This window comes from Anabas testudineus, chromosome 22 (assembly GCF_900324465.2).
Source record: "Anabas testudineus chromosome 22, fAnaTes1.2, whole genome shotgun sequence".
Taxonomy (NCBI): domain Eukaryota; kingdom Metazoa; phylum Chordata; class Actinopteri; order Anabantiformes; family Anabantidae; genus Anabas; species Anabas testudineus.
The window spans coordinates 10,906,923-10,929,235 of record NC_046630.1 but is presented as its reverse complement, the minus strand read 5'-3'; the positions used below and the strand labels follow the sequence as shown (position 1 = coordinate 10,929,235).

At 40.1% G+C, this 22,313-nt stretch overlaps 3 protein-coding genes across 3 annotated transcripts; 1 reads left to right on the top strand and 2 right to left on the bottom strand.

Annotated features, from left to right (window-relative positions):
• The first annotated feature begins 285 nt into the window (after positions 1-285).
• Positions 286-4,950, top strand: lrr1 (leucine rich repeat protein 1). The gene is made up of 5 exons (XM_026340562.2): positions 286-831; positions 1,846-1,944; positions 2,947-3,199; positions 3,527-4,001; positions 4,099-4,950. The coding sequence occupies exons 1-5, from the start codon at positions 649-651 to the stop codon at positions 4,352-4,354; spliced, it is 1,266 nt and encodes a 421-aa protein (XP_026196347.1). The 5' UTR covers positions 286-648; the 3' UTR covers positions 4,355-4,950.
• A 10-nt stretch (positions 4,951-4,960) lies between these two features.
• dnaaf2 (dynein axonemal assembly factor 2) lies at positions 4,961-7,389 on the bottom strand. Its single transcript, XM_026339154.1, has 2 exons — positions 5,638-7,389; positions 4,961-5,522 (listed from the first exon to the last, which is right to left on the bottom strand). Exons 1-2 carry the CDS (start codon positions 7,183-7,185, stop codon positions 5,130-5,132), a joined length of 1,941 nt encoding a protein of 646 aa, XP_026194939.1. The 5' UTR covers positions 7,186-7,389; the 3' UTR covers positions 4,961-5,129.
• Positions 7,390-8,855: 1,466 nt separating this feature from the next.
• Positions 8,856-14,126, bottom strand: klf11b (Kruppel-like factor 11b). The gene is made up of 4 exons (XM_026340243.1): positions 13,931-14,126; positions 12,744-13,022; positions 9,847-10,810; positions 8,856-9,638 (listed from the first exon to the last, which is right to left on the bottom strand). Exons 1-4 carry the CDS (start codon positions 13,967-13,969, stop codon positions 9,337-9,339), a joined length of 1,584 nt encoding a protein of 527 aa, XP_026196028.1. The 5' UTR covers positions 13,970-14,126; the 3' UTR covers positions 8,856-9,336.
• Between the last annotated feature and the right edge of the window lie 8,187 nt (positions 14,127-22,313).

The window sequence follows — 22,313 nt, the reverse complement described above, 5'->3', positions numbered from 1 at the left end:
AAGTATATTTTTTAGAGTGTAATACTTCTGTTTTCTATTTTTTAGAGTGTAATACTTCTGTTTTCTGGTGTACACAGAAATGAATATTTACTTGCAGACAGCCCATGATTTTATTTAAGCACACTGTTTAATGGTTCATTTCCGGGAGACGTAACCGTGGCACGTATTGCGTAAATGTTTATTAAAAGTGATTGGACGCGTGACAGGGGTCCGTCCCCCTCTCGTCCAATCAGCAGTCGAGATGAATTAACGACCGCCTGACACACGTCACTTCCCGCGCGCGCGGGTTGACGCTAACGGCGGCTAACCACCCAGCTAACGGACACCAGAAAACTGGAAACGACCTCCGCGGCTGACGAAAACACTGTAAAGGAAACTGTTTACTCTCGGGAGTGTTAGTGTTCCCCTTTAATGTGTGTGTAGCGTCTTCGACAGCCGTTCACATGCAGTTATAGTCGTGTCGAGAGAGAGGGCTGGTGTGTTGTTGACATCCACGACGAGCACGGATGTGTGTTGTGACACCAGCCCCAGCTCGTAAGTTACTGGCTAACGTTACTTTTCTTCCGCGGACGTTTCCGTCTGTTTATGCCTTTAAACCCTCAGTGCAGTCTGATTTGGCATTAAGCTGGACTTTAGTGTTTCGCTGCGATGAAGCTGCAGTGCGATGTCGAGGTGGTGAATCGGATGCTTCCCACGTTTGGGATGAAAAGTCGAGGCAAAGGGACGAGAGCGGTGCTCTCCATCGGGAAGCAGTTGGACAAGACAAGTCAACGCAGCAACATCTACATGATGATCTGCACAGCGAAAGACAGAGCTGGATCCAAGTACAAGGTCTGTGTGGTTGTTGCTGATGCTGTCTTCTGTGCGACTCTAGCTAGCCGATTGTCGCAGGGATCTATATTTAGTTTCGCCCAAATTTAGCTTGATGTTTCTGGGCGAGCAAATGGCTGCAAAAAGCAAAGAAACTATGTCCATCACATATATAGAGGAACACAGAGGTGTCGAGTTAAAAACACAAAGGTTTCCTATGAATTATAATGTGAGACCTATTTATTTAATGTACATTAATTGAACATCAAATGCAGTGTATCAAATAGCTGCTACTTTAACAGTTTTCTGTTCACAAGTCGTTAAACTGTCAATTTAGGGGGAGATTTTCAGTGAGCATATTTACTGTTAAGATGTTCAGACAACTAAAAACTATTAAGTCAGGAAAACGGTTTGAAAATAAGTGCTGAAATATCGTCCTCATGACATCTTTTACAGTGAACACTGTCACATTATAGCACATTGTACATGCTACACTCTTATGACCCTTTAATTCATTTATTTTTCATTGGTGCACATTGGTGGTTATGTGGGTCCAGATAGGTTTTAATGATTAATGTTATGTTAATGTAAATAATTGTTATACTGCTGGGAACTATTGACAAATTGAGCTAGAAATGCCAATAATATCATGCAGACAGACAGAATGCCTGTCTTACCTCTTGTTAAAATATTGATTAACATGGCAAAAATATTTGCGCACGTTCTTCATTTGTAAACATAATCTTGTCTTTTTCTCAATCCTCAGATCATGTGCTTTTTATTTGTCATCGTTTTAACCAGTTTGATCTAGATTGGAACTATTGTTTTCATGGCCCGAATTGCTAACTACAGTGGTTTCTCAGCTTTAAAACGTCATTGCTTGGCGTAGCTGTAAAGTTGGTTCAAACCAGCTTGATTGTGTAAGCTTTCAGTAATCCTGTCTAAACTCGTAGAAAGAGTGAGTCACTCACTTCCTGACCTAATGTTGTGATGTGTATTTTTCAACTACTCACACTTAATAACTTTCTTCTGCAGCTAAAAGACAACATAGAGAAGTTCTTCACATGGTTTGTGGAGGAAGGCAAGGCCACAGTGAGATTGAAGGAGCCAGCTGTTGACATTTGCTTGAGCAAGGTATGACATCCAGCATGTAATTACACTCTGAGTGTGTTTATAAGGAACATGATTTTTAGGTTTAAGCTGTTAAAACTTCAGTTTCATTTCCTCAAAAAAAATCATCATGAATGATTCAAAATTACACTGTCTGGCCTTGTGTTGATGAGAACACATGATTTCTCTTTTTTAACTCACTCATTAACACCCAGACTCATAACATACAGTTGTTTTGACTGCAGCTGATGCCCGGCGGACATCATAGCAGAATCATTGTTTCCAGTTGCTGTGAAGCTGCATACAATGCAGCAGTGACCTTTTGCACAGATACTAACAAAGTTCAACATGTCACATTGTCAGAAAAATACTCGCACAGTCTCTTTCAAAAGTATTTATACCCCTTCACCTTGTGCACACTTCATTGCACTGTATATTGAATTTGGAAAGGGAAAAGGAAAACTTTGCAGTTTCCCCATAATGACAAAATAAGAACACATTCTTTCATATAAAACTAGTTTTATGGTGTGGTGTGCAAAATGTTTAAATACTTTCCAAATGACTGTATACCCACAAACTGACTGATGCCACATTCAGTAAGACATTTAAACAGGGAAAGCACAAGTTATTGTGGGAAAAGGGTAAACAAATCTCTAAACAACCTACAGGGACACCATTACACTACAATGGACAATGTTACACTATGATTCCAGTACGACAAACTATTGCAAATGAACATGTCTTTAGGAGTATTAATGTGTAAGAATGAGTAAGAATGTACTATTTGGGGCTGCTGGATTGTACAAATATTCATAACGTTGTGTCTAATCCCTGTACATGAGCTATTCATATTTTTATTCCCTAGGGCAAAAAGTTCATTGTGTACATTTAAAAAAAAAAAAAAATTGTGTCAAGGCTTTCTAGGCCAGCAAATTTAGTTTAGATATTTCGAGGAAGCTGGTCATATACAATCACTCCAGTGGGAACTGTGAGTCTCAATTCTCCTGTAATTTTATGTATTTACAGGCTGATGCAAATAGCCTGAAGAACTTCCTCTCAGCTGCTCGTTTGGCAGACAGAGGATGTGACACGAGCAGCCTCCCCCTCTCCACACTAACTCCTGTTCGCGCCAGGGACGTAGAACAACCAAAGAAGAAACTGACCATCGTCTCAAAGAAGGACTACCCCCTCACCTCCAACTTCCCGTACTCTCTGGAGCAGCTACAGGTCTCCTATTGTAAACTGTCACGTGTGGACATGCGAATGCTGTCCCTCAAAGGTAGATATGACTGGATTGTTGGCTAAAAGCTGAAAATTATATTGTAGTGCATGATTTATAAAATTTGGTATTTCTGCACTTAGCTTAGTTAATTAAGCAGTGACAAGTGTAAAGTTTGACAAGGTTAAATGGTGAACTCGCCAAATTTAAACATTTGAGTGAGTTTTCATAAAGTGTCCTATCTAGCCTGGTAAAGTAGTTTGTAGTAAAATGTCTTTTGTAAGTCTGGAGGGAGCTTTTCAAAGGGTGAGACAATAACTCGGGTGAGTTCTGTTGCTTCTATTTTAAGTAGTATTTTTTTGTTTGTTTTCATTTCTGTTTTTGCAGCCCTCCGTAAGCTAGACCTCAGCAACAACCACATCAAGAAACTCCCTGCCACCATTGGTGACCTCAGCTGCCTGTCTGAGCTCATCCTCCACAACAACCACCTGGAATCCTTCAGCGAGGCCCTCTGTCTGTCCACCCTGCAGCGGACCCTCCAGCTCCTCGACCTCAGCCAGAATCGTCTACGGTCCCTGCCCGCTCAGTTCTGCCAGCTCAGAGAACTAGTGAACCTCAAACTGGACGACAATGAGCTCTTCTGTTTCCCGTTCCACATAGGCAGACTCTCAAAGTTGAGGTTCCTGTCAGCTGCACATAACCAACTGACTGTGCTGCCCAGTGACTTCCGTAAACTGAGTCTGGAGAACCTGGACTTGTTTGGAAACCCGTTTATCCAACCCAATCCACTGGACCACACAATGAAGCTGACTTTCCCCCTTCCACTCCAAGAGATGGCTTCCAGAGCTGTGGCCAACCTCAGGTTAGGATCAAACAAGCTCAGTATATCATCCTTTTTCTCACTGTGTCTTGATGTGATTCACAACTTCTAACAGTTCCTTTTGTGATTCATTTCACAGGATACCATACGGACCTCACATCATCCCTGCCCACTTGTGCCGGGACCTCGAACTAGCCAAGAACTGCGACTGCGGCTGTGTCTGCATCAATTTCTACATCAAGACAGCGGTCAGCATGAACCTGCACCAAGTCTCTCACACAGTGGTCCTAGTGGATGACATGGGAGGGACAGATGCTCCAGTGCAGCAACACTTCTGCTCCCTCTCCTGCTACTCTAAATATTTAGACGACTCCCTTCAGAGAGGAATCAGATGAGCAGGAACAAACGCTGGTTTCACCAAAGACGCACCAACAGTTGAAACAACAAATGGTGGGAATTTTGCAGTAGTTTGCAAGTTCTGATATACTGTACATCCTTGATCTGATCAGACACTGACAAGAGGACTTTGCAGTAGTAGATAGTTCAGTGGTGAAAGGACAGTGTTGAATAGCCTGTGTTGAGGCAGGTTTTTTTTTTTTTTTTTTTAAGCTTTAAGCTTCCAGTTTTACATTTGTATTCAACTTATAATGCACTTCCTTCATAGCAAGGATCAGTTAAGAGACAAGCATAAGTACTTTCACACCCGCTCTGCCTCCATCTGCCAGGCGCTGACTGTATGTGATAGCGGGCAGCAACACTGACATAAAATTACTGTCATCTTTACGTCGTCTTTTTCTGTTCTTCCTGCCTAGAGTAAGATTCAGGTCTCCCTACTGACCTACTTCTACTACACAGGGGAATAAAGAAATTAGATGAATTTCCAGAAGAAAGTGCCTCAAGGTCCATGACTAAAGGGAGTTGGTTTTTACTGTGCTAAAGAAATAACTTTTATATATGTGGAAAATCCAATAAAATAAAAGAATTCTTCATCTTCTCTTCTATTTTTTATTTTAGGATAAAGAAATACGTTGATTATTTTTGTTGTGCACAAAGAGAAAGGTCAGAGTTTCAAAATATCAAATACATTTGATGTGAGAAACTTGAACTGATACCACTTGCATTTAAAGCCAATGTAAAATGAGTGTTTCTCTGCATTCTTGCACGTAGTTTTCAGTCTAGCTCATACATCAGGCTGTTTTGGAAGATAATCCCAGCAGAAGTGGAGTGATCACTGATGATCTTCTCGTTTCCATCCTCATCAATTTCCCTCAGCACAACAGGTGGTGGCTTGTCAGATTCTGTTGGCAGGTCGTCTTCATCTATGTCCTGTTTTCCTGAGCGCCTGGTGAGTTCCTCAGCAAACAGGGTAATCGTGTTACCTGAACCTACTGGGTTTGATTTGTTTGCTTCATCTGCTGCAGGCGGTCTGTTGAATCCGTCAGCCTCCTGTGAAATGCAGCAGTCTTTGTTGTGGGTTGAACCGATTGTCAGAGATGTGGAAGTGACAGTTGACTGGGATTCCTCACTGGATGTATGATTCTGAAATGAAGGATCTTCATCCATCTAGAACAGATAATACATTTTCAAATATCAGTAGGATCAAATGTACATAATAACAAATGCTAGACTTCTACCTACTCTTCAGCAAATTTGTCAGGATTTGTCTAAATGTTCTCACCTTTAAAGAGGAATCTCTAGCCTCTTCTATGTTTTCAGTCTCCCTTTGGATGCCTGAAGTCTTTATTGTGGGTGTTTCCACATTTACTTTTTCCTCTTCTCCTATCCCATCAGTTTCTTGTTCCACAGCAGAGCCTGTGGGCTTGTCAGGATCAACATCTGACTGAAATCCTGTTACAACAGAATCCTCTAGTTCGCTTTCATAAATCTTGCCATTTTTTTGTTCCTGAACTCCTCTCTCCTCCGCCACATTTCCTCTGTCATTTTTGTAATGCTTTCTTAAAATTTCATTTTCTCCCACTACATTTTCTTTTCCCTCTGCAAAGTCCTGGGCTTCTTCCTCACTTTCGTCTTTTTCCTTCTCCTTCTCCTTCCTATTCTCCTCTTCTAAGTCTCCACTTCTGTCCTGCTTTTCACCATCACTAACAGTAATGGCAGGGCCTATAGCAAAATCTAAAGTATCTTTAGACGGAAGAACAGGCAGTGTGACTGTCAACTGTCCTGTGTGTTTGTTGAACTTGGCCTCTCCTTTATCTTCATCCACAGGGTAGGCTAAAGGCAGCTCCAGTCTATAGGCTGGTTTCTTGGTTTCCAGCAGCAGGCTTTTCTCTTTTGCCTCCAGGCTAGCATCTTTTAACGACTCCACAAGTGGCAGGTCGATGGTGACCACTATCTCTTTAGGCCTGGGGCTCTTAGCCGAGTCTCTGGAACATCTGTAGTCCTGCAGATCAATGAAAGATCGATATTTTACTGTGTAGTTTGGCTTTGTTGGCTCTTTGGCTTTCTGAGGTTTGATCTGGAGGCTCCTGGGGTTGGAATCACTGCTGTTTTTTGTTGGAGGTGACTGTGTAGGTTTGATCTGCGATGTTGTCGTAGCTCTCTTTTCATCTGGGTATGGGAAGGCAAGAGGGTCAGGCTTCTCTGAGGGCTCCTTGGCTTTGTACCCAGGTATGGGTTTGCGAATAACACAAGGCTGAGGAATGCCCTTGTACTTGGTATTTATCTCTCTCACATTGTTTTCGTCCAGAGTCACGTTAAAACTATTCTGAATTCCCTGAATGGCTGTTTTGCTCACCATATCCATGAATTTCTTGTTTTTGTTTGCTATGTGGAGAGTGTCAGGGTGGAAAATAACATCATAGACCATAATCTTGTTACCTTTTGGATCTGCATCCTCTCTCCCCGGGTGCAGACTATGGGGCAAGGACCAATATTGTCCTCTGCAGCCATCTTCCGACACACCAGACTTAAATTCAGGCTTTCCAACTTTATCATTTCCACAGATATTGATGAAACACTTCTGCTTGCCGTTCACACTTGTTTTCAGAGCCCTGAATGGTTTCGGGTGAATAAACTCGATGCTATTTCCTCTCTCTCTCTCCAAAAGCTTGATCTCCTCTTCATACCTTTTCTTATTCTCGGGGTCTGATATCTCTTGGGCATAGTCGCGAAGCATTTCTCGGAATTTTTCGTCTTTGAAAGCTTTTGTTAATTTATCCATTTCATCCTCTGTCATATTTAGTTCGCTTAGTTTTCCTCCGACCTCCATGCTGAAGATAGTCGCCCAACTTTCGGGAACTGAGCGCCCAAAACAAGCTTCAGTGGTAACCCTAAAGTTAAATTGAAATGCTCACAACTAAAGACTGCTGTGGCTAAACCGAAAAACGCAGGTTTAACCGTTTTGTGTCAATAAATATGTGTTTAGCTCGTATTGTAAAAAAACTCCGAGCGGCAACAAGAGCTACGTGCGAGATGTATTGACGTAACCATAGCAACACAAGTGTCGTTGGTGCAACAAGAAAACCCGTCCGCCGAGAAACATTTACTTGGGGTTCTTCCTATTGTTTTTATAAAAATGATTATATAAATGATTATATAAATAATTTTTATTTATTTTTAATTTTGTCCTTGTGGTATTTACACAGGAAATATTACCTACTTATACGATTACTATTACTACTAATATGAGTATATATCAACAAATATCATTAAACCTATATTTTCATATATAATTTTCAAATTACTTATACAGACCATAATCCTTAATTTCTTCTTTAGTTTAACAAATAGAAGGCCAAAGAACAAGTATGCATTTCAAAATGAAAAGAAGTAAATTCTACCCTGTCACCAAGACACACTCAAATTTATATGTTTCAGCTATATTTTTATTATACTGAAAAATATGTACCTATGCAAAGACCTAAACCTTGTTATTATTATTCATGTGGTGCTTATTTTTGCATTAAAAAAACAAAACAATAACAAATATATAAATGTCAGTTTCCTAATTATAAATTCTATTGGCAAGGACGAACAAACAACCTATACTCATGTTTAGGCTTTTAACACTAAACGAGAAGTGCACTGTGTGTATGCTTCTTTGTAATAAACCATAGACCTTATTAATAAATATACATACGAGCTGATAAGTGATGTTTTACTACCAGCAGATGTCACTAGAGACCACGGCTCAGGTGGCACACGCCCATTGTGTTGTATGTCGGTCAGTAAGGCGAAGGGGCGGGTATACAGGGATGAAGGTGATTGGTCGCACCCCCAGCGGTTCCTATTTCCCACTCTCTGATTGGTAGAAGTGTGCTGTTACTAGGTGTTGGACCACTGATTATGAAAGTCTGAATAAGGAGGACTGAAGCTTTACAGAGCCAGTCTTGGTCTAGCAGCATCTTAATACTTCACTGTTTAAAATTTTCATTTGCATCCTCCCAGCTGCTGCACCATAGCCACCATTTTCTCAGGCTCGGAAGTCTCTATGAACACTGACTGCTGATGACTGATGAAATACTTTTGAATGATGCATTATGCAAGAACCTCACAGACCCACCACCTGCAAGTTCCCATGTGACAAGAGCTGAATGGGTTCAAATCTGTTAATGAACTCTAATACAAAGCAAACGAATCTTTATTTTTGTCTGCTCTGACTCAACAAACATTCTGGCTCTGAGCTAATGAACGGGACACAATGTCCCCAGATGGTCTCACCAAAAGAACTTTTATGATGCCAAAAAAATTCATTGACCCAGCAGGAAGCGACCCACAGGCTAGTCAGCACATTAGGAAGAACATGAGTTTCAGCTGACCAAAAGAGGATAGTTGTGGGGAACAGTCACAGTGTGACGCACACAGGATGTGGGCAGGCACTCACACAGCCTTTTTCCCAGATTTAATATTGAAAGATACACACAATACACAAAGAACGACTCATTTAATCTTTTTTTAATTACAAATATGTATTAAATAATATGAAACGTTAGGGAGATATAATCAATGTATAATTATAGTATTGTTGATTATTTATATTTACATTGTTTGTCATGTCATCATTTTCCCAAATATGACAAATAATTGCATTTCATAGTAGACGAAACAATACATTCACAGAGACATATATAATAGTATTAACACAAACAAAAGAAGTGTTGTAGCAGGGTGGGCAAGTTAAAATCTATAAGACAAGCAACATACAAAGGCTTTGGCAAGAGTGTGTACATATTATAAATCATATCAAAGTAAACAAAGGAATCCTTTAGAGAAAATGTACAAATGAGCAGTAGAGAGGAAAAACAAGAGTCCAGTGCATGTTTTTCTTTTATTCCCATGAGTAAAAGAGCAGCATCCTGTTGTGCTTGGCTGTTCACTATCTCCCTGTGGCATCTTGGGAGTGGATGGCAGTGTGCATTGTCTACTTGGAGCTGGCAGGTACCAGCATGCTTAGTGTGGCAAGTCCTGGTTTTGACTGAGGTGCTTTGCCAGAAGCCATTTTGTTCAGGCTCCGAACGTCAGCCTGCCAGGAGGGAATTTTCTTTGTGGTCATGTGGCGGCGGGCGTGTTTGGTGAGGTGATCGCTACGCATGAATCGCCGGTCACACACGGGACAGACAAATTTTTTCTCACCGGTATGTGTTCGCCGGTGACGGGAGAGCTCATCAGAGCGGGCAAACCTTTTATCACAGCCTTCCCAACTGCAACTGAAAGGCTTTTCACCTAAGAGTGGAAAGAAGAGGAAAACAGGAAGAGTAGGGAGTAAGCAAGTGAGTCACAATGGAGTCATAAAAACTTGTTTCAAGCAAAACAATGAGCTCACTATTTTCCCGTCAAGAATACGATGTCCAGGGAAAGAATGTCTTACTAAGAGGATGTAATATTATTTCCCTGATTAGTAGTTGAACCAAACTCTCCTGTAGATGCTCACCTGTGTGTGTTCGAAGATGAGCCTTGAGATGTGAGCTTTTGAAGTATGTCTTCCTGCAGCCTGCAAAGTTGCACACATAATTTCGCCTGCGGGAAAAGTCCATCTTTGCGGTTGTTGTGTTGCTGCTGGGTCCCGCTGGCATATAGACAGGGGCCGGGGCCAGAGGTAGCAGCTTGGTATTGCCCAGAGTCATGACAGTCTGTGGGCAGTGAGGGGCCTGAGAAACAGAGGACTGAGGGACAACTAACATTACCGTACCCTGTGGCACTGCAGAGCCCACAATGAGGGACTGCTGGACAGGGGCGGTGTTAGCTGAGGTGGGCTGGGGGAGGATGGGCGTGGTCGTGGTACGAATTCCAGTACTGGATGTTGGAACTGTGCTGGGGATAAAGGCTGAGATTATCCCTGGTTGGCTGCTGACAGGAAACATGTGGCAAATGATTTGAGGGCTGTTGACTGAAGGAGGGGACAGGGCTGTGGGAACAGGCGGAGTGGGTGGGCTGTTTTGCGGTTGGGTGACTGTGGTGGAGGTGGAGACACTGTCTAAACAGGGTTTTGAAAGACTGGACTGCTGTTCTGTTTTTGAGGTTGTGAGGGAAGCGGGAGGAGATGGGGGCGTGATTATCTGCTCAGTCTTCGTCATGTATTGCTTCTGTTGTTGTTTCTGGCAGACCGTTGTAGCAGTTAGTGTTTCTCTAGTTTTCTCTGATTTAGGGGCTACTGGAATGTGGTGTTGGCAGGAGATGCTGTCTGCAGTGTGGCGGATTACACTAGTTGCCATGGCTCTGCAGGGCTGTGGCAGAGGAGGCAGGGATGAGGTCTTTTCAGCAATGGGTGCCAGGACAGGTTGATGGAGTCCAGATCCACAGCGTTGTGAGGACACAGCCAGGCTGGAGCTCGACTGGAGGGCAGTATTGGTTGTTGACATCTCAGCAAAGCTGGGGCTGTGAGGTGGAGTCATACACTGGAAGGAGAAGAGGGGCATAAATGTAAAAAATTGAGTACATATTTAAATTCCTTCCAACATCACTCTAATAACTGATTCTCAAGTGTTTTAAGCGACTGTTTGTATCAGTTTGTAGTGTATCACAGGTAACAAGCAGGAACATACATGAATGATGATCAGTGCAATAAACTGTGATTTTATGACCGTGCATCTGCAAGGAGAAGGCTAAACTACCTTACTGAGCTAGCTTTTCTCTCAGAAGCACTCGCTCCTGCAAACCTTTCTTTACACCTCAACATTGTAGAGGAATGACAGTTAAAAGACCATACACAATGGGCTTTCAGACTGGATCTTCTCTCCTCCACACACATACAGAAATTTTATCCAACGACACATTTTTCTCAGTGGTCCACAAATATCAAAGTTCAAGATAAGGCATCCCTCATTTGTTGTATTCCCCCTTGACCAGAACACTGATCATGTCATGACTGACCCCTCAAGCTGTTTGACAGTCAACAGACAACAGCCTGGAATGTTGTGGGCTACAATCAACCCAGTGATAAACATTAGCTCACCATCTTAACTCACCTGGGGGAGCCCGCTACCCACAGGGATACTAACACAGACATGTTAACCTTACTGTGAACTCTTTGTTTGTGAGACTTCAAGGATATGCCAAAGAACTGATGCACTGTGCACATCACACTAAATGACACAGTCCAAAATATCCTAAATGAGTTCTTAAACATAGTGTATTCATAGTTTAGTTTAAGCTTTAGCCGGAAAATGTACCAAAATGCGGTAGTGTTGTTTATTCATGAAAGCAGTGTGTATATTATGCTGTATACTGGAAACTCAAAATAATAGATGTACAGTTCAAAATACGACATGAGAAATGTTGAATGTTGTTAGAAGAATAACGTGTTCACTCAAAAGGTCACCGAGAGCCAAGAAATTCTCAACACGTCACCAGCTGATGAGAAGCTCTTCTCCCTCTAACCCCATTCGTCCATGAGTAAGGCAGACTTATTCATGATCCTCAGATTCATATTTCTGTAGTACAGATTGTCCATCTGTGCAACACAATCTTATCAAGACTTTGTTTATTTGGACCCAATTCTGCAACATAAAAAGAGTCCCCAGGGTGACTGCAAGTATTTCACAACTTCTAATGAATCTGCTTAGAGCCTGGTGCTTTCATAATTTCTAACTTTAATGTGCAATTCTGCAATACTTCTTCATATTTATAACAATGTACATATTGTACTTGCTTTGTTGTAGTGTTTAATATTTGTCACCATAGTGTTTAGTGTTGTGAAATAAATGTGTGTAATCAAGTTGAACTTGTTTGTGCTTTCTTGTCTTATGTTTGTCAATTAACCTGACAAGCTCTGTACTTCAAAAACAATAATTAAGATTAAGATGTAACTTGCTTCCATAAAATCATAATTAAAATTAAGAACAAACATAATTCCCATAGACTTCTCTTGTTTGGACAGCATAAAGACTATTTTTCTGTTACTATACATCCTCTAATATGAGTTGTCTCCCTGGAGTAACAGGGTTACAGGGAGTAATTTTCCATTATTCCCCTTTCAAGTATCTGAGCATTACCAATTCCTCTATTTCTGTGGTGGATCATGTGGACATTGTATGTTCAGTGTGTTTTGTAAACAAAAAGAGAGTCCAAGAGTTATCTGCTGGCAACTGATAGCTTTCTTAATGTTCCATTGTGATTGCCAAAATTCTTACAACACGAAAAGGTCATGGAGTTACCTGCACAACTTGATTCTCAGGAATATGTTTACTAATTAATCATCATATATTTAATGATTTTACAGCTCTGTGTGATTCCAGAGCCTATCACTAGCACAAACTCAGTGAGGCATAACTGGCAGACTTACATATTATTCAATGGTATGACACCTTTAAAGCATGATAAGCATCTTACCAGGGAGGAGAGGGACACAAAGTCCTTTGAGGGCTCAGGAGGTTCTGGAGGCAGGAGGGAGTCACACGAGTCTGAAGCTGGTGTAAGGGGTCTGGGCTTGCAGGGGTTTGGCCTGTTGCTGCCTAGGAAGAGGCTCTGGCCCCAGGAGCTCATACACACCAGTGCTTCAGCTGCCTCCAGGTCAGTGTACTCCAAGCCAGAGGTTCCACTGGAGACAGAGTGCTCACTGTCATGCCTTCTTCTCTTTGTGTAGGATCCACAGTTATCCACAGACTCAGACTGAAAGGAACAATAAATAAATATTAAGACAAATTAGCCAAAACAAGTACTTTAATAAGTCCACTTCATCTTGTTATTGTAGTTTTCAACTTGCATACAGTTCACTGTTGATTGAAGTTTAACTCACTTTAACTATCTAATCTGGTAATAGTATAAATGTAAACACATGGGGGAAATTTCCACTCTATTAATCAGAATTTAAATAAAAAACACTTCCAGGCATCATCTGCTCAGTCATTGTTCCTGCATCTAAAATTCCCGGGCCAAACTGCATGATGCTGCCGATGAGGCAGAGGGGGTGTTGGTGAGTACACCCCGGCCCAGCACGCACTGCCTGTGGCTGGGAGCCAGGACACCTCCCCTCGCCAAATATAGACCAAACAGTGACGTGCTGCCGAGATGAGCCATGTGAAATCCCCATAAAGCGGTCCTCATCAATAGGCTTATTAACTTTAAAATACATATACACAGCAAACGGTGCACATTGCTGGTCCTCTAAAACTATGGGGCCAGATTAAAGTCTTTGTGGACACTGACAAGCTTACGCAAATGACAAAATTAAAAATGTAATGTTATTCCAGATTGTCATAGATACGTAGCTAACATTAATAATATTTAAAAACTACGTAAAAAGCAGTGAGACTGAATAAAATTATATTATAAATGCGTAATTTAAAAAAAAACAGGCGACTTTACAAACTTACTTGTTAGGAGTTAACGTTAAATGGCAACAAAAAAAATGCTATCAATAGAATTAGATATAAACGTTTAATTCTGCTCATGACATATGACGAGCAACGTTAGTGAAATGTCACATCACTTAGTAAACAACTGGATGTTAACAGGACTGAAAAACACAAAATAAATCCTAAATTGAGTTGAAATAGATCATTTAAAATGTGTCTTACCCCTTGTGAGTCCATCTCTGTAAATTTACGCGATGGCATTGCGGAATAAAATATTTATAGATCACTTTTTTTGTTGTCCAAGCCAGTGTGGAACAAAGAAACGGTGATTGCCAGTGCTGCTGCCTGGGCAGGGGCTGGGTTTGGAGGCGCTTCTCTTCTCTGACTGGCTTCCTCCTCTCTCAGCTGTGTGTGTAAAACACAGGCGGCTGGAAAAAAAAAAAAAAAAAAATAGAAAAACAAAACCCCGCAACACGCACCCGCGGGTGGCAACACGCAGCCAATCCCCGCCGAGTGTGTGCGGGGCCGCGGCCAATAGGAGAGCGGGGAACGCGTGAACAGTGCGTGCACGCTGGGCGGTTGGAGGAAATAGGGTGCGTGGCCGTTGGTGGGCGGGGCCTGGGGAGTCAGCGGTGTCAGAGTAAACCCGATGAACCTCCAGCCGTTAAAGTGGGCGAAAGGTCGTCCCGGTTTATGCTGCGTTCACAGGAGGTGGGAAAACCGAGCGGGTCAATGCGACATTTGGTGTTCATTCAAAAGAATAGCATAGTATTCCTCGTCCAACATCAGATTCAGTTTGATAAAGAGAAACTGCAACTATAGGCATTACATAGCTGATAAATAGCAAACGCTCTGAACCAGCTCTCTTCAACAAAACAGTTGCATAAAATCAACAGGTTATATAAGAAAACACTGTGTCAGTAAGTTCAACATTGCACGATTAGTAGATAAAATGTTCAATGAACACCAATAATGGCATTATATGCATATTTTTATTTATGTTTATGAGGTGGAAAAGGATGATTCACTGTCCCTAATGGGAAAAGCCGAAAGAAGAAGTTTATAATTATTTACAATATTGTATGGCTAAATGTTTCCCCTGCTGCAGTCTGTGATTTGGTAATGTATTTTTATAGGCTATTTGGGGATATAAATAGCAATACAACTTTTTCTTTATGGCTATATCATAGAGTCTATAAAGTCAAAATACACAGTTTGACTTGCACAAGTTCACAAGTCATTTGGATTGGTTATGCTTTGCAGAAACACTCAAAGATTGTTTAAGTAGGCTAGGTTGCTATAAACTAATATATTTCATTGATACAATTGCATTGAACTGCTTGTTGCTACCAGAAATGTTTTAATTTAAGGAAATCTCAGAAGAGCTATTGTCAGCTTGAAAACAAGTGGGCTGCAAGAAAGTCATTTGTGCCACCTTTCCCACAGCACTTGAATGCAGCACCAGTGTTAGACGAAGCGCGGGTCTCTGTCTTGTTTTGGAGCTTGTTTATCTGTTTGTGTAGGTTTTCTCCATAAATAAAAGGTTCAATTACACTACCTGCATGTTTTATAACACAACAGCAAAGTCACAAAGCAACTAAGTATGTAATTATCCTTTTAAAATCTAAATCATAACTGTTACCTTTAACCATATTAACAGTAAATCAATAATACCAATAATTCATGATTAACTGCTAAAATGTGTTCTTCTTTTAGTAATGTGGTAAATCAGCTCACATCTGAGTTACCACCAGTTAAACCTAATAGCTATTAAATAAATTAGGTAACAATGTACCTCAGTCATTTTTCTCGGGGCTGATGCTTAATTTATCAGTGGGTGTAGCTAATTTTAACAACTTAAGATAGAGGCAACAACCAGAGCACTATTTATATCAATTTGGATCATAATATTTTTTTATACAAATTAAAAACATAAAAAGATTTTCCATAGGCATTCCAGGCTACAGAGACACTTCATTGCTTGTCCTGGATACAAAGCAAGTGATGAGATTTATTTTTAGTTTAAATTTTATGTGTATAATCATGTATGATGGGTTGTTTTTCCATGTGGTTTGATGTCTATGAGATAATTTGCACAATTATGTATCAAAGAATTCAAATGGGTCTTGACCTACATAAGCTGTTACATCACCAATTGCACTTACACAAAGGAAAATAGTCCCAACAAACCTCTGGAAGCCATCATATGAAAGAGGAACCACTTCACTGCATTTAAAAATGTTAACTAGTCAGTAAAACTGAGGCATTTTTTGTAAAAACAGTATGCATGTGATATTCACATGATCAGCCCAATGTGCTCCATATGCTGTTTCTAAACTTTGTTGCATATGTAGGCTAGCCTTTAGAAATATAGACAAACCTTATATGACTACACTTCATGTTGTGTCACTTCTGAACTGGCATTACAGCTTGTCTGCAGCGCAGAAGGGAGTGTAGCAGGTGTGTTGGCCTGGCCGTGGCAGCGCATGGCTGCTTAGCAGGCCGTGCCTTCGTATGACTCACATAAGCATGACCTCAGGGAGCAATGTGGGTTTGGAGCTGTAGCAGCACAGTTTCAGTGCCAGCAGTTTGCGAGAAGAGAGGGGACGAGGGTGGAGTTACGGGGAAAACAAGTTAGCACACAGGCATGTCAGGCAGCCAGGCCTAAGTACAGCAGCCTGTTTGTGATATAAGTGGGGCAGTCAGCTTCAACTTAGTTAGGGAATCTAGAGGAAAGGTTACGCTGGCCCTATCTGGGCCTCCACATGCACACCTCCCCTGTCCGGCCAACTCCCCCAAATGAGGAACACCAGAAGTGGACTCAGAAAGGGGGGAGTCATCCAGGGTTAAATATACCACCCAGTGTCTACATATCACTAACAGGCCTCGAGCTCTGACAGACAGCCATAACCACATCATCATAAAGAGCATGTGGTTCCCAATTCTGGTTCTCAAGGCACACTGCCCTTTTTTGTTTTCCAACTATCACTGCCCCACCCACTGCTGATTACCTGGAACAGGTGTCTTCAGTCAATCAGATGCTGGAAAATAACATCTCAAACAAGGGTGGGGTGGGGTAGGACAAAGTGATTTGATATTTTCCATCTTCTGGTTGACTGAACACACTTGAAGTTACTTCCACATGAAGAGTATTTACCCAAAATGTACAGTGTTTTTGTACAACAGCTCTTGTTGTTTTGCTGAGAGGAGCAACACAAGGCTTTGAGTTGTATATAAATTCACATTAGTTTATATCGTGTACATTCATATATAAGCCCACACTTTGACCATGTGAACTCACATTGCACACGGCAAATGCATGACTTGTTTGCAAAGATTCTACTTATAACTATTCAACATGTCACTAAATCATCCCGAATCATTTATACATATCATCTTCACTGGAATACTTCATATTTAATTTAATGTAATAATCATATCAGAATTTACCAAATCAAACATCTGTTCAGACAGCAAACAGGAGACAACCAAACGAATAACAGCAACAAAATGTGGAATGCTTTGCTGTTGTGAAATCCCTCCACTGCACTCTTGTCACTGGTTTACTTTTTTTTTTAGTTTTAAAGGAATGCAGAGCCAAATTGGATTTTGCATTGTTGTTGTATCATATGCTTCTGAATTACCTTTAAATATTTCTTTTCTCATTACTTGGTTTGGCATTATTTTTGAATTTCTATACTCTGCTACATTTAAATGTTATACAATTAATTTGGATCCTTTATGGGTTCACATGAACTCATGAAAAACACTCTCCTGTGCTCCTGTCAAATGCTCCTCCCCACCATCACTGGAAACTGGCATGTGGGTGAAAGGACACAGCAAGTGAAAAGATCCCAGGCTGTGTTCAAAGGTTCTGAAGATCATTAATCCTTCCTTTCACTCCTCATTTTTGATGTTTTTATTAATATTATTATTATTTCAGATCAACACAAATACTGGTTATGAATAGTAAAGAATACAAAAACTTTTACTCCTTCCACTTCCGTATAAACATGAAATGTGTGACAAAGAAGCACAAAACAAATAGTAGGTAGAGTGGATTTGTGCCAGTACTGTTCTTGAAAACATGAAAGTTAAATTTACCACATTGTCTATTACGTTTTATAGCACAGCCACGTGTGCATACAGACCACAAACTAGAGCTAGTAAGAAAAGGCTAAGAGTAAAGAGGTCAACTGACATCTAGACTTTAGACACAATAACCCACAATTCAGTCACATGGATACACAGCAAAGCACAATGGTGTATGTTAAACGTCCATATAGGCAGTTGTCTAGAATTTCATCAAGGGCAATTAAGATATATTGCACTTAAAAATTTTCAGTTAATGTTAATTGCAATCAACAATCACTTTGTTGCTTAGGCCAGTCAATAAAGTGGGACAGTTAATAAAGAGCTTCTTAAACAAGAATATTCTTTGGTGTGGATCATTTCAAAATACACATAAGGTACTATGTTTATGTGAGATTTATTTAAATCAACTGTCTCAATAGTTTGATGCAAAAAACAAAACAAAAATGCACTATGTGAAAGGGAAATCTCCCCGCTACTAGATGCTATTCTATTGTTCTTAGAACTGTCAACAAGCCTTGTAGAAGCCTAATAACACAAGAACACAACCAGGCATCAGGCTTTTCTGGATAACATTCTTAGCCTATTCCTATGTGTTAAGCTGATTTTATTACTATGTATTGAATCATTTAGCTGAAAAACAGCAAGATTTTTCATCAGTGAAACAAGTAAAGTAAAGTATTAAAGATTGCCTGACAACATGACCCATCTCCCATAGTCAACTCCGCACTAAAAGAGGCTTTGTTTACCAGGCAACACGTGACTCCACCCCTCTCTAGGACTGCACAAGGATCTGGCTTTTGATTGGTCAGAATGGGATTCTATAGTCAATCTGTTGCTATGAGACTGACTCCTGTGCTGCTAGCTCATCTGTTGTCCTAGCAACAGCAGGAAAAGGAGGCAGGTTTGAGGGCTTCCTAGAGGAGCTCCCCTGGAGACAGTTTGAACATGTGTGGTGCCTAATGATTAAGGTTTGGAAATCTGTGAAATTAAATAATACACTGAATAAAATTCTGTCTTGTACTACTATATGATATTTTTCAATATTTAAATCAACACTCATATAAATAATATCAGATTCTCTTCTGACTATTGCTGTAAGGCTATAGTATTAACCACTGAACCACCGTGCAGTGCTGGTTGTTTTTTGCAGAGGACAATTCAATTCAAACACTACTGTAATGTCATTTGTTTTAGATGAGGCTTACTAACACAACTAAACATGAATTACAATTAAAAAGGTCTGATATTGGTTTTTTTTTTCAGAAGGAAATACATTTTCTATGTTTTAAAACAAAAGTATGTTTTTTTAACTATTCTCTCCAAACCTACACATTCAGTGTAGCTATGATTGCCTGTAGTTGATTATTGTAAACCTAACTGTTGTTTTTATGACCTTGTAATTGCTAAAATTGTAAAGCAGAAGGTGGTCACTCCACACTACATTCATGCACTTTTGCATAGTACAGTGTCTATGAAAGTTTATAGAAACTGTGCTACACTGTACAGCATGTGTGCTGAAAGAACAGAAAAAGGTCATGATGTAACAGTGTGGGTGCAGTAGGTGTTTATCTATTTTCAATGCTCGATTAAAATAAATTATATTTTCAGAACCTACATTCTGAATCACAGAGCCACAAAAAAGGCATTTTGTACTGTTATTTCACACACACACACACACATATACACATGATGACTGAATAACTTCACAGCAGGAGGGGTTTCTCACAGTGGTGCTAGAAAAGTTCTATGAATCATCCAAAAACACACTGCAACACAATGACTCAACACTTTGGACAATGCAGACTTATTATCTCTTTGGACATGAATTGAAGAAAGTCTCTATTGGTGGGTAAATAAAATTGAAGAATTAAAGTGGAGAACATGAACATTGCCTTGGTGTTTAGTTGTTATTTGAGTACTTACATAACAAACTAGCAGTTATTTTAATATGAACCTTGAAGGAGATGTTATCACGATACTCTATGTACAAATGTTTGACTGGACTCCCATGCGACACCAGATATGGAACAGCCTGTATCACAGAGGTAACTTGAGAGGGATTTTGCCAAAGGAGGAATGTGTTTAGTTTTCTCCAAAACCAACTAGAGTTGCACATGGGATGTTTGAACAGCATTGAAGTAGGTCAATTTCTGTCTGGGCTGCCAAGGACACACTCTTTCATCAGATGGTGCAATTTGAGAGGGTAGAACTCTAAACTGGTGCAGCATTTAACCTAAGAAAAGTGAGTGATGTTACGATTTCAGCAGCAAAGAGATTAACTATGACTCATGTGTTTTGACTGAATATACTAAAAGTGGTTTCACAGTGAAGTAGTCTGGACAGCATTAAGACTGCAGAGATGGTGCAAAAACAGGCTATCAAGTATTGAGTGGCTTTCTTTGGTATTAATTTTATGGTATTATAGTTTGTTCCATGACATGACACAGCAGTGACTCAACTATTATTACTTTTTGAAAGCTGAGCTCTCGGTGTTGGGTTGTTTTTCCAAAAAAAAAAACAAAAAACAAAAATAAAAAAATGTAATTCCACCCACAGAAATCAGAAGCTGAATCATCAAAACATCCAAACAAGAAAAAGCAAAATTGATCTTGAATCTCTGGCAAATGCAGGATAAATGCACCAGATTAACATATCTTGTAACAGAAATAAATACTTTACATATACATGGCACTTGGTTAGCAAGGCTTAAAAGTAGCTTGAGAAGTAATCTTTTTGAATCCATGTGAATTACAGCATTGCAGTTGCACACCTCTGCTAACCAGTAACATTGTAGTTTTCACTCATGTCTGTCCTAGGTTTATGCATGAGTCTAAGTGGGTGATTGTGCCAGTAATGAATATCCATTCATAAGAATGAAACATACATGAGGTCACAGTGACCTTGACCTTTGACCTTTGGCCACAAAAATCTAATCCTCAAATATCATGTTCACAAGAATTTGGTGGGCAAGCAGCCAGCCAGCTGGATGACCCCTCTGACCCTGGCTATTCACAAAAATAAACACATAGCACGAACTCTTTCAATGAGACCAAAAAATAATCGAGACAAACAGAAGTCAAACTAACAAATTAGTGGAGAAAGTTAAATGTGAAACTATGATGGTATCATGCCATCTCAGATGTTTTCAGTGCCCGTATTCTTATGTCACCAATCACTGAGTTAGAATCATTCCCATGTCACATTTTGTATATGTATGTAATGTCTGAATAAACTGTTGATGGGAACAAATAAGAGAGGCCATATATTGCGAAGCTGGCCTGTGTAGATTCAGGAAAGAAACAGCATATTGACACCAGCTGTGGGTTTAAATGAGGACATCTCTGAACTGACAGAAGGAGCAGGGAGAATGAGAAGGACAGTGAAAGACAGACCCGATAGCCTTGCACTTAAGCACAACAGGCCATGGCTGCGTTGGCGTGGCTGGTTAGTTAAATTATAACTAAATGAGTCTTCAGGTCTTCCTGTACCTGCACACATGAACCTTTACAGTGTGTCGTCTTTTATGGTACCTCTTCAGCTATCATGATGTTCTTCAGACACAGGTGCTGCAGGCGGCTTAGGTGCTAATACTCATCAGTACATCATGTGTCCAGCAGCTGATAATAAATACAACATTCTCATACCTGCCATAAACGCTCGCCATAAAAGAGCAAAAGAGAGGTGAGTTGTCTTATCTTCAAACTTGAGTTATACAGGTGACTGTATTAACAAATATAATCACAAAGATTACATTTTCTGCAAAAGCTATTGTTTTAAAGTTAGATTTCTATGTATATCTTTATGCATAATTGGAATAAAAGTTAATCTTGCAACTGACCATTACTTACTATCCCCAGAGCCGCAACTGGCATAAACAATGAAGTAGTCAAAAGTTTCATAGAAAAATGGGAGCCTACGATAATGAAAGGGTTTTTGTAGGAGTTTGTGGCCAGGTTTCCGACAGAGCAGCCTCTCGGCACAAGGCTGTCCTGTCATGCCTGTTTCCTGCCCACAGGGTTGATGCAAGGACATCTGTTCCTGTGGGCAGACACAAAACAGTGGCACAGGCACAGTTAATCTCTGCCACAGCTTAATACCTCAGCAGACCTAGCATTATTTAATTAAATAAATGTCTTAAAAGAAATTACAAATGTCAAATAGTATGAGAAAAGTAAATGATAGTGTGTAAGAAAAAGTCTCAGACAACCAAAATATCAGCTACTCAGGAGCTTTTATTAGGCATCAAAATCCTTTACAAAAAGAAATTAAATTAAATTAAAAACAAGTTACACGTTTTTAATATTTTGTCCCCTGATATGTAATGATAACATAAATTCATACAAAAAGGAAAAAGAAACATTATCTTATTAGGAATAATAGAAATTTAGTTATATATGGTAAAAAAAAATGACCCACATCCATTCTCTTAATAAATATATAAACAATAAGTACTGAGATACAAAAGAAGGGATCATACAGATCCTTTTTTCAGTGGATATATACAACAATA